Source organism: Coniophora puteana, assembly GCF_000271625.1.
Source record: "Coniophora puteana RWD-64-598 SS2 unplaced genomic scaffold CONPUscaffold_8, whole genome shotgun sequence".
Classification (NCBI taxonomy): Eukaryota; Fungi; Basidiomycota; class Agaricomycetes; order Boletales; family Coniophoraceae; genus Coniophora; species Coniophora puteana.
Genome location: NW_006913060.1, coordinates 891,643 through 905,818, shown reverse-complemented (window position 1 = coordinate 905,818; position 14,176 = coordinate 891,643). Strand labels below are relative to the sequence as shown.

At 58.2% G+C, this 14,176-nt stretch overlaps 2 protein-coding genes across 2 annotated transcripts; both read left to right on the top strand.

Annotated features, from left to right (window-relative positions):
- Positions 1 to 1,748: 1,748 nt before the first annotated feature.
- Positions 1,749 to 5,581, top strand: CONPUDRAFT_137981 (uncharacterized protein). The gene is made up of 3 exons (XM_007771904.1): positions 1,749 to 2,579; positions 2,708 to 5,014; positions 5,072 to 5,581. The coding sequence occupies exons 1-2, from the start codon at positions 2,251 to 2,253 to the stop codon at positions 4,911 to 4,913; spliced, it is 2,535 nt and encodes an 844-aa protein (XP_007770094.1). The 5' UTR covers positions 1,749 to 2,250; the 3' UTR covers positions 4,914 to 5,014; positions 5,072 to 5,581.
- Positions 5,582 to 6,639: 1,058 nt separating this feature from the next.
- Positions 6,640 to 12,667, top strand: CONPUDRAFT_166449 (uncharacterized protein). Its single transcript, XM_007771903.1, has 6 exons — positions 6,640 to 7,235; positions 7,285 to 7,353; positions 7,438 to 8,584; positions 8,713 to 11,921; positions 11,985 to 12,416; positions 12,473 to 12,667. Exons 1-5 carry the CDS (start codon positions 6,735 to 6,737, stop codon positions 12,027 to 12,029), a joined length of 4,971 nt encoding a protein of 1,656 aa, XP_007770093.1. The 5' UTR covers positions 6,640 to 6,734; the 3' UTR covers positions 12,030 to 12,416; positions 12,473 to 12,667.
- Positions 12,668 to 14,176: the final 1,509 nt, after the last annotated feature.

Below are 14,176 nucleotides of genomic sequence, written 5' to 3'. Positions count from 1 at the left end.
AATCGCCGCCGGCAAAGGCTCGGAAAGCGGTCTTGGCGTTGCCTGCAGCACCTCGACATCGCCAAAGCCTACTGCGACGCCCTTTTACCCCAAACGCAATTCAGAGGCTACGCAATGATGCAGGACAGTTAGAGTCGGATTTGACGGGGACAACGATGGGTCGTCGAGCATGAGGGTGCGTCTGCTGAAGCTGGGCTAATGACTCCTGGATACAACGGACACTCAAAGTTGATCGACTGGGGCAGCGAGCAGTGGTCGCGGCGCGTCGACGCGGGGACGTGGGCGTCGGCCTGTGTCGGCCTGAAGCAATTTAACCGATCGACAACGTACAGTCGACTCTCTAATAACCCATGGTTCTATAAACCCATACTCTCCAATAACCCATGCGTTTTGGTATCTCCCGAGTTGGTCCCCACCAAAATCGTCACTCAAACCCATATTTTTCCGATATCCCATACCCCATGCGTTTTTGAGGGGCAAAACCCATACTTTCGGAGCTTTTAGATCATATTTGTAAGCCATAAGGGGTAAGTTGGCTGGGTTTTGGTCATTCTAACGGAGGTAATATCCTATATATGGTATTACATGCCCAATGCGGCAAATACTTTGACATGTTCATAGCATGTTTGCAACACGTTCTCGGCCCAAAGTTCGAAAATCAATTAATCACCTCCAGGCTCCAGTGCCATGGCCGACATTGCACCTCCAATAACCCAGGGCTGGTGCTGAAGTTATCCCTTGTTCTCCGCTTGCAATGCTACCAACCATTTTCTGCATATTCCTGATCAACGACTGATTCACTCCAGAAAGATCTGTGACCCTCGGGAAGAATGCCATACTGCACATGCTGAGCTTAATGTTTACACTGCCATTAATTAAATCACTTCTGATCAATCTCAGCGGATTGGAAACACTTGTGCTGTGGTAGTATACACTAAAACGATCTATAAAAAATTGCTAACTTTATAGCCCCTATTTTATGAGATATTCTATTATCCCATACTCTCTAATAACCCATGCTCTGGGGCTTCTCCCGACGTGTATGGGTTATTGGAGAGTCGACTGTATATTGATTGTCCTTGTCGACGGCTGTCGCCAACCTGCTTGACAACATATCGACAATACTAAGCTGTCAGGGAAGTTGCGGGGTACGCGCTTCCCTGACTTGCGCCGTGCAACACGCCTGCAAGAAAGCGTCTTCAAGCCTCCGATGTTTCTCGACCAAAGATGTGCCTAACAATGCGTTGAACCACGAACCATTTCGGAGGCAAGTTATATGCGATCGCCAGTAGCTGAAGGTTCAAGATACCTCCGCAAAGTCGATTCCGTAAGTTCTCGTTATGAGTGAGCATTGATCCGAGGAGATCACAAGGGGATACGCCTTTGCACCAATCGCTGAACTTCACAACATGTTATGGGAACACGATTGAACCGGGCACCATATGAAGGCGCCGGATTGCCGGAATTCATTTTTATCAGCCTCGACGGCGAGCAGATCTAACGGCACACGGTCTATTATGTATTGCCTCTTATGTGCATTCGCTTGAATTTCCGCCGTTCATCACGGTGACCGGGACCCTCCGCTGTGGGTTGGGCATGTGGCCACTTGACATTGCAAGAGGCGCAAACTGCGATAAGTTCTCTCCTTCACTCCTTTCACAGACGTTCACTATACTTATATGCTCTCCGGACCAGACCGGACCTCAGCGCCCTGCTACACTTTCCCGCTATCCGCAGCTGATCTACCCAGGGACATGCGGTCACTTATTGTCCATACCTTTTTGGGGGACAAATCTGGATACCCGGGGAGCTGTCAGAACTGAATGAAGCGAATAAGAGCTAACCGCCTCAGCACACAAGGGCCGGCCTCTCGGAATCGTCATTCATACCCTCGCCCTGACAGAAGAAAAAATGGTCCCAGACAAATCCAGTCGGCGTCTCCAACCCTCGTAAAACCACGGCCGCGTCTGCTTCCTGGTTTCAAGTTTTCAATGGGCCCCGAGAACCCACCAACCTCCACCGCAGCTTCTTTCGTCGATCGATTCGCCGCTCTACCTTAGACGAGGTTATTCCTCTTCCTTGCCTTCCTTGCGCGCTCCGTCTCCAGCGTCTCTTCAGCGTGGCTCGACGTGACGAAGAGAGGGTCGGAAAAGGTTTTATCGTTGGAGCCTGCACGTCCCCGTTTCTGCTTTCCCCCCTCTCCCCTCCGAGTCGATTTGATCCTGTCCACAGGACCTAGTTTCGGGTACGATGACGGGCATCCCTCAGATGCGGGCTCGGTCCGGCCTCAAGACACCCGACGCGTCTGAACCCCCTCGACCTCACGAAGCACGCTCACCGAACACGAAACTCGCGCCCAACGCCACCTCTTCTGGCGCGACTGACCATCACGAGAAGCCGAAAGCTAGCGCGTTGCCCAAGACCAGACGCTCGATGCTGCCATTTATCGGACGAAAGAAGATAGGGGGGCTTCCTTCGGCCGCTTCGTCGCAGACGCAGCTCTCCGCGAAGATGCCACCGCAGGCGTCTTCCATACCAGCCACCGCGTCGGACTCGATTTCGCGGTCCGCGAGCGTTGGGTGAGTGTCTCAGTTGCCCAGAGTGACATCGACGCGTTCTTCACGTGTCCGGTGCGCGTCGTTCGCGTCGGTTTTAGACACGTTGGGATGCTGGAACGCAGGTCGTGCTGATCCACTTCGTTCAACAGAAACGGCCTGCTAAAGGCGGCACCTCGCTCGAAAGACTCAGCCCGCAAGTCTTCTGCGTCCACCTCTTCCCCCTCCCCCACCCTCGCATCCGCTCTGTCTACCCCCTCGTCGCCACCACCTCCGTCACCCCAGATGCCATCCGCATTTTTTGGGTCCAAGTTCGCGGCGCACTTCACCCACACAAAGTCCCGTAGGTCACGGTTGCGCTCGACCGTCGCGGCCGAGAACAGCCAGAGCACCCCACCCCCTACGAACAACACGTCCAGCACTCACATAGCTAATCTGTCTTTTGAGTCTCGCCGCGCGAGCAAAGAGCGTCCTTCCGCTCTCCACCCCATACGCAACGTCCCCGTGGTTCAGCGCGAGTTCCCCATGGAGGAATACACGGACCTCTTCGTCGTCCCGTTTTCTGAGCTGCATGGCAAGCCACCACAAGCCACCAAGCCACCATCCAAGGTTGCGCAGATACCCCCTTCCCCGACGATACCCTCCGCCGCAGCGGGGCCCTCGTCGGCCTCGGCTTCGAAGCCGCCGACGGGCATACCCCAGGTCGTCCGCACCTCGCAGTCCTCCGCGGAGAGGAGCAGCACGCGCATATCGCGCGAGCCCGCGTTCAGAGGGGAGACCGCTGCGTCGCTCTCGAAGCGCACCAGCGGGAGCATGCGCATACCCAGAGCTCTCCCTTCGCCCACAATACCCACCACCCCCCATGGTACTGCTACTGCCGGCGCTCCCAGCGCCGGCCCATCATCATCCCATGATGGTATGAGTGCGCGCGATCGAAGCAGGTCGCCGCCGCAGCACACCGATCGCCCGGAGGCGCAGCGCACTGGCGCCGCCAAGAAAGCGCCCAGTCCGAGCCCAGCGGCGGTGGGCGGAGCTTCGCCGTCGAATTCTGCGTCTGCTTCTTCGAAGGCAAGCTTGAAGAAGCCTTTCATCTCCAGACGGCCGTCGTCGTTCCAGAACAGCGCTGTGGCGCCGTCCAAGCCGCCGTCTCGACCGCTTCCGTCGCCTCCGCCCGTGGGCGGTACTGCGACACCGACGCCGACGCCGACGCTGGGGAGCGCGGGTGCTTCTCAGGCTGCGTCGACGCTTGGAGGGTCGGTAGGGCCGAGTGCGTCGCGGGGTGCGGCGGTACGGGCTCGTCCGCGGGCGAGCACTATTTCAACACCGGTCGATGCGGTTAAGGAGAACACGAAAGACGCCTCGACGTCTGCAGGCCCCTCCCCATCCTCCCCTCCGAGCGCATCCAGCCGTCCAGACAATGGCAATGGCGCTGGCACCACTCCCGCCGGCCGCCCCGCGGTCGACTTCGACCCGCTCTCGTGCCTGACGGTGGACGAGATGCGGCACCTGATCCATCGGCAGCGGCTGCGGCACAATGAGCTGCAGGACTCGATCGTGCGCATCACGCGGCGGCACGCGGACGAGAAGGGGGCGATGATGAAGACGATCGACGAGCTGCAGAAGGACTTGAGGAGGCAGGCGCATGAGATCGAGGGGTTGAGGGAGATTGTGTTTAACCAGAACCAGAGTCAGGGCAGAGACAGGTCTGACCGTGGTATGGAGGAGGAGGAGACGGATGGGGTTGATGCCCATGTGCGGTCCAGTCAGTCTCAGCATGAGAAGGAGAGAGGAATGGAGGGGGAGGCTTCGCCGACTTGGGGCCCGAGGTTTGACTATGTCGCGGGCACGAGGAGGGCGTCCTCACCCACGCGGCTGCAGCCCGGGACGCGGAGCAGGGGCAGCAGTCCCCAGCGCGTGGACCTGAACACGGGCGTGAGCGCAGAGCGGCTCCGGCTGGACATGGAGTACCTGGCCAAGACGGAGCCTGCGCTCTTGCAGCCGCACTACTACACACAGGACCGGGACGCTGCGCCGTCGTCCGGCGCGTCCGCGTCGTCACGCTCGCCGATATCGAGCACGGCGGCGCTCACGCTCACGCCGACGACGACGTCTTCTCTCCTGGATTCGATTCCGGAGGTGGTGCCATCGCCGTCGTCGTCGTCGAAGATTACGAGGGCGGAGCGTGCGCGGGCGAAGGAGGAGAGGCGCGAGTCGCGCGCGAGGTGTGAGTCGCTGGTTGCTGCGTCGCTGCAGGGCGAGGAGGGGGACGAGGAGCCGGAGCGGCCGTCGTATGAGCGCATGGAGATGAAGCGTAAGAGCGTGGACGACGCGTTGCAGAAGCTGCGGTTGTTTGGGTAGTCTGCCCGGGCCTGGACCGTTCTTTTGCTAGGGCGCTAATGTTCGACGTATAACGTCATGTCGGCGGATGATGTTGCTGCTTGTGTTTTTCTTCTGTTGAGGTGAGATTGGGTTTGTCAAGTGTGTTGTTGCAGCGGTTCTGATATCATTCCCTACAGGTCTATCTGTTCATCATCCCGTCTGCCACTCCTTCTCCCACCACCCTCACGATCATTAAATCCAGAGTCTTCTCTTCCCACATATGACCAATTCTTGATTTATTATCATCGGACGTTCTCTTTCGGTTCGTGACACAATCTCGATTGATTCGCTAATATTGTCCATACCCCGGACAGCTCTCTTTCTTGTTTACGCGCCTCTCATCCTGTCCTATCTCTCCTGACCACGACCTGTGCACCGCGTCTGCACTAGGATCGTCTGGGCATATGACTTCTTGCATAACTGGAACCCCTCGCGCCGCACAGACCAGATCATACATTCCTTCAAATTTCCTTTCCCTTCCGTATACTATTCCCGTTTTCTCATCCTTAGGGCGCCTGTTCATTCAAGTTCGCGCGCCCGCCCTCATCTCTCCCTAATCTATCGTATGCCCGCTTTTCGGCTTATTATTCTGGTGTTTCTCGCATGAATGCATGAACCCTCACTCGTTACCCCATTTTGTACTCTTTCACCGCACATTTGTCGTACTTCTTCGCATAATCACACGTTCTTTGCCAGATTCGCCGTCTCCAAATGTGAACATCTGAAACCCAGTACGTCTTCATTGCATATTCTAGTGATCTGTGCGCGATTGCATATTCCGGTGTTTTGACGTATTCTCGCCTTGCCTTGCATCAACGAGCGCTAATCAGGGAGAGTATGTAAGTGGCCGCGCAGTGGCGGGCAAGGTTAACGTTCGGTGGACGGAGATTGAGCTGGCTGCGCCTTATTCATTCGTACTTATCAGGTAAGTGGGCGTAGATCATAGGCTCCGAGGCTCGACATATCAGAGCACGGGAGCTGGTTCCTGATGATCCGGAGGCTGGGGGCACCGGGAAAACATGCCGCGCGTCTGAACGAAGGTTTGCGTGGCGATTGCAGAAAGTGGCTGAGGCGGTGGCTGGATGATCTGCAGAGCTCTGTGGCGGGGGAGCTGTCAAGGAGGTGATAAGAGATGGCGCTAGGGGTGGGGAGGCTATGTGCGTGAAACGCCCGCCATCCCAGATGCACAGTTCGTGTTGTTGTACAGCCTCGTTAGGTCTCATTGAACGGAGGAGAAAGATGCGGTTGATTTACCACAGGTTTGGTGCACGGAAAGACGGTTTGGCCTTTCTTGAGCGATCTGCCTGCTGTTTGACAGAATTGACAGATTCAATTTTTGGAGAGTGTCAGGGTTTGCCCCGTCAAGCGCCTGAAACGATGGTGAGTTGTGCGCATACACCCACTCTACAACCATGGGAGTTTGATCATGATACAGTGAGAAGTGAGCAAGGAGGCTGGTGTCGGAGTGGGATATGTTTTCGTCATAGACAGGCCCCACAACGACTCCGAGGGTCCTCGAAGGGTGCGTCGGTGTCCAGGGGTGGATGGGTGGGCGCGAGAGCCAGGCACGACGACGGACGCCAGAACACCGGAGGCAGATGGCTGTTCAAATAAAAATATATGCAAATAATTCATTGATGCGTAACAACACCTCGTTGCCATTTCGCTAGTTCCACTACACTGCGTCCCTTTCCCTGTCCCACCACTCCCCCATCCCTGTCCTTTCTTGTACCACCGCTGGCGTCCAGAATCAACGCTGTTGGCAAGTCTCTCACCGGCGAGCTCGGAGAGAGGAAAGCCATGCTCTCCTCGTTCGTTCGCAACACCGTCAAGGGCGGTAAGCGAAACAAAGCTGCCAAGGGCGGCAAGACCTCGGCCCACCAAGCGCACCCGCAACCCTCCCCGTCATCCATCGACTCCTTCGCCTCGCCAGACGTGTTTGACATTCACGAGAAAGCTCATGACTACCACCACGACGCCAATCCCTATTCCGTACAAGGCTCTCTCGGCAACTCCACCGTCGACTCCTTGCACAGCCGCAGTTTCGACAACTCGCCCCAGGTCCAGCTTGACCTCCCCGAAAATGAGTCCGACTGGACCCAGGAGCTGCTTCAGTGCGGCAGGGGCACCCCAACTCTCAGCAGCGACTGGTCCCAGGCCATCTTTCGGCGGCAGAATGGTGGATCGCCATCACCGAAACCGGACAGTGCGGCATCAGGTTCAGAACGATGCGTGGAGAAGGTGGCGTCTAGCGAGAGTCTGAGGAGAGGCCCGAGGGCACCCAAGGTTATCGAGCCAGAGGTGCGTTCTTGCCTCTTACCGCCGCGTTAACCGTGCTCATGTTTCAAAGCCCATTGTTGATGGTACGCCGGACCTGCCGTCTGCTGGGATGACCAGTACTGATGTCTCGTCTGTACCGGTGAGTACTGTAACCAGATTGTGCCGTAAAGCGATGCCGTCACCCCGTTGCTGGGGTGGCCCTTTTCTGACAATCGTTTTCCAGGCTGGTTCCACTTGGAAGAAGTCTATCCCAGCGCCAATCAAGATCCCAGAGAGGGATCGCCTCGTTCCCGCCTTGCCCGTTGCCCGCAGCAATAGTACTATCCCCGAACACCCACCCCGAGAAGGCGTCGCACGAAGGAACACCCTCCCATCCCGCCAGCCCTCGCCCATTTCCTCCAGCGATGATGCCTCTGCTGTGTCAGGAACGACTCTCGCACGAGCTCTCATCGCGAACGCGTTCACGCTGTCATCCGGCGACACGCGGTCTTCGCGCTACAAGGCGACGATGACGCGACAGGACTCTGCAACACTGCCTCGGGGCGAACAGCCCACGGCGAACTCGCCATACTGGAGAGATCGACGGATCAGTGGCGGGGAGATTGTGTTGGACTACGAGTCGCAGACGGGCCCCATCGTCCCACCCGTTCCCCCTGTTCCGCCAGGCGCAGGCGCGATCTTCCTGGACCAGAAGCGCGGCGCATCCGTGGCGGACAAGCGGCACTCGGATTCGCAGGTGAAGGCGCAGAGGTTGGTGCTTACGCCGCCGCCGCCGTCGAATGGCCACGATCTTGCGTTTGTCAGCACGCGCGAGACGTCGACGTATGTAGAGACGACGAATCTCGCGCAGATCCCGGAGCTGCCCTCGCCCGTACCGACGATGGCGAACCTCGAGCCGCCCAGGACCGCCAACGACGCCTCCTCCTCGTCCCCTTCCTCCTTTTCCCCGCCGAGTCCGCTCCGCCAGGCTCAGTCCGCGCCTGCTGATACCCCGTCCGCTGAGGAGACGTCATCTGCGCCCGCGTCTGCTTCGCGTGTTCCGCTTCCGTCTTCGGACGCGTCAGAAGCGCCTACATCCGGGGCTCCGAGTCTGGAATTGGAGTTCTCGACGAAAAAGGATGAGGCGCACCGGCGAACGCACTCGGACCCTATGCTGTCGCCTAGTCCGACGGACCATAGTTTGGACGATTATCAGTTCGTGCCGCCGAGTGCGTCGGAGATGATGATGTCGGCGTCGTCGGCGTCAGGTGCGTCGGAGATGTCGTCGTCGTCGTATGCGATGTCGCATCGCCCGTGGCGCTCGGAGAGCACGACGAGGCCGAGGTTTGTGGGGTCGGTGGGGATGTCGGTGCCTACGAATAGGGGGAGAAGTGCGTGGTTTATATTTTTGTCTCGTTTGTTCTATTCTGATCTGATCTGTTTTTGCTTTATTCTGTCCTATTGAATCGCTGATTAATGCGTCCCACCTCGTCACTCTCCTTCCCTTCCCTTTTGGCAGTCGAGCGCATGGGATCCGACCCGCGGCTGAACCTGAAGGTGCACCCGCGCAACAAGAAACAAGTCACGCTGCTCCCCATCGGCGACCGCCACAGCTCGCTGATGCACGTGCCGCAGACGCCCATCACGCCCGGCGTCGCGTCGCTTAACTTGAACATGCCGGGTCTCGGTCAACAGCTACACCCGCAATCGCGTTCGTCGATGCTGCTCACCCAACAGGTGCCCACATCCGCTGTGCCGGCGGGTACGCTCGAGATGCCGCTGACGGCGTCGCGGAGCTCGACGCTGGATAGTAGCATGTTCTCTATCCCCGTCGCGCCTTCTGCCTCGCTGGCGGCGCCGCAGTCGCAGTGGCAGCGGAAACCGGTGCCGAGCCGTATCCATGTCGGGCGGGAGGACGACGATCTGTCGGACTATCTGACGATGTCGCCCGAGTCGTCGTTGCGGTACCAGAGCTCGGCGCAGCACGAGCATGAGCACGGGCACGAGCACGGGCACGAGTATTATCCGACGTTCCCGGAAACCCCGCAGGTGTTCACGCCGTTGTATTCGTCCGACGAGTATTATTTTGCGCCGCACAGCCACAGCCATGGTCCTGCTGTGTCCATGCGGCGCAAGGGAGGGCGGGGGGCGACGCTGTCGCCTGTTGTGGATGAGGGGAAGGAGCTGTCGGGTCCTGGTTCTGGCGGTGCTAGCAGCGAAAATGGGCTTACGCGCTCAATCACGCTGAATTTCGAGCCTGGCTCGCCGGCGGCGCCTCTGGTGGGCTCGTCGACGCGGTCATCGACGTCCCCGCGGAGGCGGTCGACGTACGAGGTCAAGAACGAGAATGGGTCGCCTGACTCGTCTGGTGGTGGGTTTCCGAGGTCGCCACCTGGGGTTCATAGGAGGGCAATGTCGGCTGCGACGTCTCCGACCACGTCGATTCGCCCTTCGCCGTTGTCGCATGTGACGACGTATGATGGGGAGAGCTCGGCTAAACAACAACTCGCAGCAGAGGAAACGACGCCACCTGCTTCTGCGCCCTCAATTATTACCACGCATCATGACCCTGACGACGACGACGACGACTATGTAGCGGAAAACTCGAACGGAAACTTTGTCCTCTCTTCTTCGCATTCGAACTCGGAGCTATCTCCCGCTGCCATTCCTTTACCCGACTCCGCCACCCCCAGTCCCCTGCCTCCCCCCTCAATTAGAAGCACGGGCAGCGTGTCGCCGCTGCCGACTCCGTCCCTTCCTTACTCCGCATCCCCGTCGCTCCATTCTGCTCTGTCCTCCCAGTCGCAGCCGGAGAGCTTTGTGCCAAACCTCGGCGTGTCGTCGGTCGAGAGCTCGCCGATCGAGTATATGGACCTTCCCCCGCCACCGTCAGAGCCAGCGTCGATGCACTCCCCATCCCCGAGCCACGATCACACGCAAGTCGTGGAAGTTGATTCGCGGCGGGGCAGCAGCGTCTCGCGGCACTCGGGCGCATCGTCGTCGCCGTCGTTCACGCCGTCGTTTATTGCGCCGCCTGCATATCACGATGTTGTGAATGACCGGGATCGTCCACCGAGGCTTTCGTTGGAGGCGGAGGAGGATGGGCAGGGACATCATCACCACAACCAGCATCACCATCCGCAGTTCTTCACGGATAGTCCGCCTGCGCATGTGGACCAACACGATCGTATCAACGAGCACGAGGGCGTGGCGCCCCACGAGCACGCGCCAGACCATCTCCACCCGCTATCGGCGCATTCGAACCACTCGGAGCACTCGAACAACAGTCCGCGTGCGCGGATACGCTCGCGACCCGCCATGCCCGCCGGCCCTCGCAAGCCCAGCGGCCCCGTTCAACCCCTCGGGCCCCTCACTCGCGACCGCACCGGCTCGGTGTCGTCGCTGGGCCCCGGCCGCGCGGGCCCGGGCGTGGCGGGGGGCACGTCGTGGCGCAAGCTGTACGCGTCCGCGTCGGCGCCGCCGCCGAAGTTCCAGGCGCCGCCGCTCAAGTACCGCACGCTGACGCACGAGGCGGCGCAGTGGACGCTGTCGTCTGCGCAGCTGCAGGAGATCGTGTCGCGCGCGATCAAGCAGACGGCGGAGGCGACGTCGGTGCGCGTGCTGAGGCTGGAGAATCTGGATGTGGATATTCCGGAGGACGTGCATAGGCTTGAGCTGCAGCGCACGGATGTGAAGGCGCGGTATAAGATGATGATGCGCAAGCGGTGGAGTCTGATGGGCACGCTTGCGACGCACATTGAAGGCGGGGCGGAGACGTGCGATGCGGTCACGGCTGCGCGGGCGCTCGAGGAGCTCGCGGAGGTGGCGTCTGCGTTAGATCATCTCGCGGAGGAGCTGCATCGCGTGTCGGAGCAACTTGCGCAGCTGAAAAGCCTGAGGGACGTGCATGCGGCGAGCGCGCTCGCGATGGCGCTGCGCAAGCTGAACGCGAGCTTCTTGAAGCAGGTGTCGGAGGCGCAGGGGCTGCACGAGCGTATCGGCACGCTCGAGGCGGAGCGCGATGAGGCGTGGAAGCATGCGGAGGACGCGGCGCAGGATCTGGACGCGCTCGAGGAGCGGGTCAAGGCGGAGGACGGTGGCGCCGGCAGCAGCAACAACGGTGGCAACAGAAGCAGCAACAATGACAACGGGGACGCCGGTGCGTTGCCCGATGTGAAGCCGCGGGTGTCGAATCGGCGCTCGCTGCGCATCTCGGCGGTGCGCAAGTCGAGCGTGCGCGCGTCCAAAGCCGGCTTGCGCTCGAAACGCACGTCGGTGAGCAGCGTCGGCACGCGCAACAGCCTCGTCGCGCCCTCGTCCGGGATCCGGTCCAACTTCTCGATCGAGGACATCCCGCCCGTGCCGCCACTCCCACTCCCCTTTGGCGCGTCCGGTATGGGCATGGGCGGTGGGACGAACGGTGGCCCTGCGACGCGCGCGTCGGGCATGTCGTCCGCGCAGGCGTCGGCCTCCGGCGCGCGCGCGCTCATGCAGGCGCAGCGCGAGCTGTACGATATGCTCGGCCTGTCCAGCCCCGACTTCTTCCCCGGGCAGGATTCGCCTGGTCGCCCGCGGAGTGCGTCGGGTTTCGTGGCGACGAGCAGCAGGGGGGCGTCTGTGCATGGTACGCGGCCGCTGTCGGAAATCAGCACGGGCTGGGCGGCGCACCGGCCGAGGAGCTCGGTGGGGCTCAGTAGGAGCGCGTATAGTAGTGTACATGAGGAAGAGGTGCGTGTCTCCTGTATTTTCTGTCTTGTTTGAGTTGCAGGCTGACCTCTGTATGTTTAACAGCGACAAGCCCTGCTGGCGACGCTGGGCCTTCTTGACCGGGATTAATCATTTGTAGAATTTCTTGTTACACTCTACCATACAGCACCTGCGTCAAGGCTGGATCATTTTACGGTATACATATTTATTATCGCTACTCCGCTTCATATTTGTTCTTTTGTCTGTCCCTGCACGTTTTTCTGGCTAGACCAGTGTCACACTCCTTTGTTTTGTTTTGTTCGTTCTGTCATCTATCACCTCGCATCTCCCCGCTCCTGCATATTTACTGTGATATTATTGTCATATACCTTGTGCTAGTTACCATACTGTCATGACTCTCTGTTTACTCATCGCTGCCTCATCGGAGCCGCCGTTGCTACTGTTTGCTTTGTGCCGATTATTGATTTAGGTGCTCAATGCAACATGCAACCATCACTACTTGAATTCGAGCTCCACCTGGGGGAACAAGGGTTAGCAAAGACCGACGGAGTGTGAGTTAGGATTGAGCTTACTTTCTCAATTTCCTCCTTGACTTTGTTAGCGAAAGCGAGTTTCACGTTGCCAAGTTTGCCTTGGGATACGAACTCGCTGCAAAGATTGCAGCTGGGGTTCTTGCCAGTGAGCAACTCGAACTGGCTGGACTGAAGGATGGTCGTGCTATCAGGCCTCTCGACCAACTCTGCGCTGATCGTAGCCAGGATATCAAGAAGCCACCTTGGGCACACCTATTTTGTAGAGCCCTTCCCTGATGAAGTCTCTATTGCAGTAGACGCAGCTCAAGGGAACATGTGGGATCCACTGCAAACCTTTGCTGGCAAGCCCTAAAGAGCCGACTGCTTTGCCGCATGCTTGGTGATAAACCAGAAGCCTGTGGTAGGAGGCAGCGGTTGCCAGCTCCAGCTCCGGAGTGAATAAGCTCGGGTGCCCCAAAGCGCGGATTTTCAGGCAGGCCTTCGCTGCCGACTTTGCGACGTCCTTCCGTCCATAGTGGCATGCTAGGAAATATACCGCTATGGGGTTCTCCATGAAGCGAGGGGAAGTGAGCTGGAGAGACACGGAGTCGACAACACAAGCTATGTCGTATTTGGTAGCAGCGTCAAGAATGTGCTGTGCGTCGTCGAAATTCTTAACAACGGGGTTTACTGCTGGGTAACAGAAGAGGAGGACTGGCTCTAATACTGCGCTAGTTTCAGAGACCGAGACGACGGGAGGGGACTCGTTCTCGGAAGCCGGCTGCGGGAGACCTAGTAGCATGTCCTTGAACACGGGGGACGCCATTGCTAGGATGACGCGGTATAGTTTGAAGTCGACATTGTCAGATGTACGAAAGACAATGTCTGCGTCAGAGGCATCAAAGGGTGCATTAGCAATGCAAGGAAGATCCATGCGGGTTGTGTTCTGACTCTCAGTACTGGATCGAGGCAGCTTTATGAAGCTGAAGCTTGAGCTTGAGCTCTGGGTAAGCAAGCCGCCGATCGATGCCTCTGATGCAGTGTAACCTGCCTTGATGGATACAGATAGCTCGATGTCTTTTCGGCAGAATATAGCCTTCAAAGATGTTGAATGTGTATTACGTCGCAAGAGAAGCTGGAATCTTCAAGCTTTGTGGATGGGATGGCAAGCGAAGATGGTCGGTCGAATATGTAGTAACATCTGCAGCGGAGCGGGCAGGCAACCTCCGAACATGCACACGCGCCTTCCGGGCCGGCCGCCTGTACCCGAGGTTGCCCGCCCCATGTTCTACCCTGAAGCTCTGAAGTTCTGAAATTCCGGACAACCTCTTCATCCTCCGTGCGTTGGTATCCAACGCCATACATTCCTCACCCACGGTATCAATTACTAGTGCCCTCCTGTCATATGTGCAAGCTTAGTCTGACGCACTTAGAGTGGCATCCGTCAATACCCTCACATATCCACTCGATTTCATCGCGATGCATATTTTACAGTACCACCATTCCAATGTGGAACGCTGTTCTAGTTACTATCCTCCATGTTCTCATGATACCCAAGCTGCTTAATCATTGCTATCGTTGTTGAAGCTACATGATTGTGCCGAATTTCTGATTCAGGTGCTCGTACTCAATGCAAATCCAGCCGCTACTTGAATTCTAGCTCCACCTGAGGAAGAACGAGTAAGATTCTAGAATGGACCCTGGCTGTGAACTGAGATTGTACTCGCCCTTTCGATTTCGTCTTTGACTTTCTTGGCAAAGGCG

What these genes read in the sequence shown, in the direction of transcription:
- CONPUDRAFT_166449 (XM_007771903.1), top strand. Translation starts at nt 6,735, where the DNA reads ATGCTCTCCTCGTTCGTTCGCAACACCGTCAAGGGCGGTAAGCGAAAC. An exon ending in GCCTACGAATAGGGGGAGAA is followed by an intron (nt 8,585 to 8,712) that starts GTGCGTGGTTTA and finishes CCCTTTTGGCAG; the next exon opens with TCGAGCGCATGGGATCCGAC. An exon ending in GTAGTGTACATGAGGAAGAG is followed by an intron (nt 11,922 to 11,984) that starts GTGCGTGTCTCC and finishes TATGTTTAACAG; the next exon opens with CGACAAGCCCTGCTGGCGAC.
- CONPUDRAFT_137981 (XM_007771904.1), top strand. Translation starts at nt 2,251, where the DNA reads ATGACGGGCATCCCTCAGATGCGGGCTCGGTCCGGCCTCAAGACACCC. An exon ending in TCGCGGTCCGCGAGCGTTGG is followed by an intron (nt 2,580 to 2,707) that starts GTGAGTGTCTCA and finishes TTCGTTCAACAG; the next exon opens with AAACGGCCTGCTAAAGGCGG.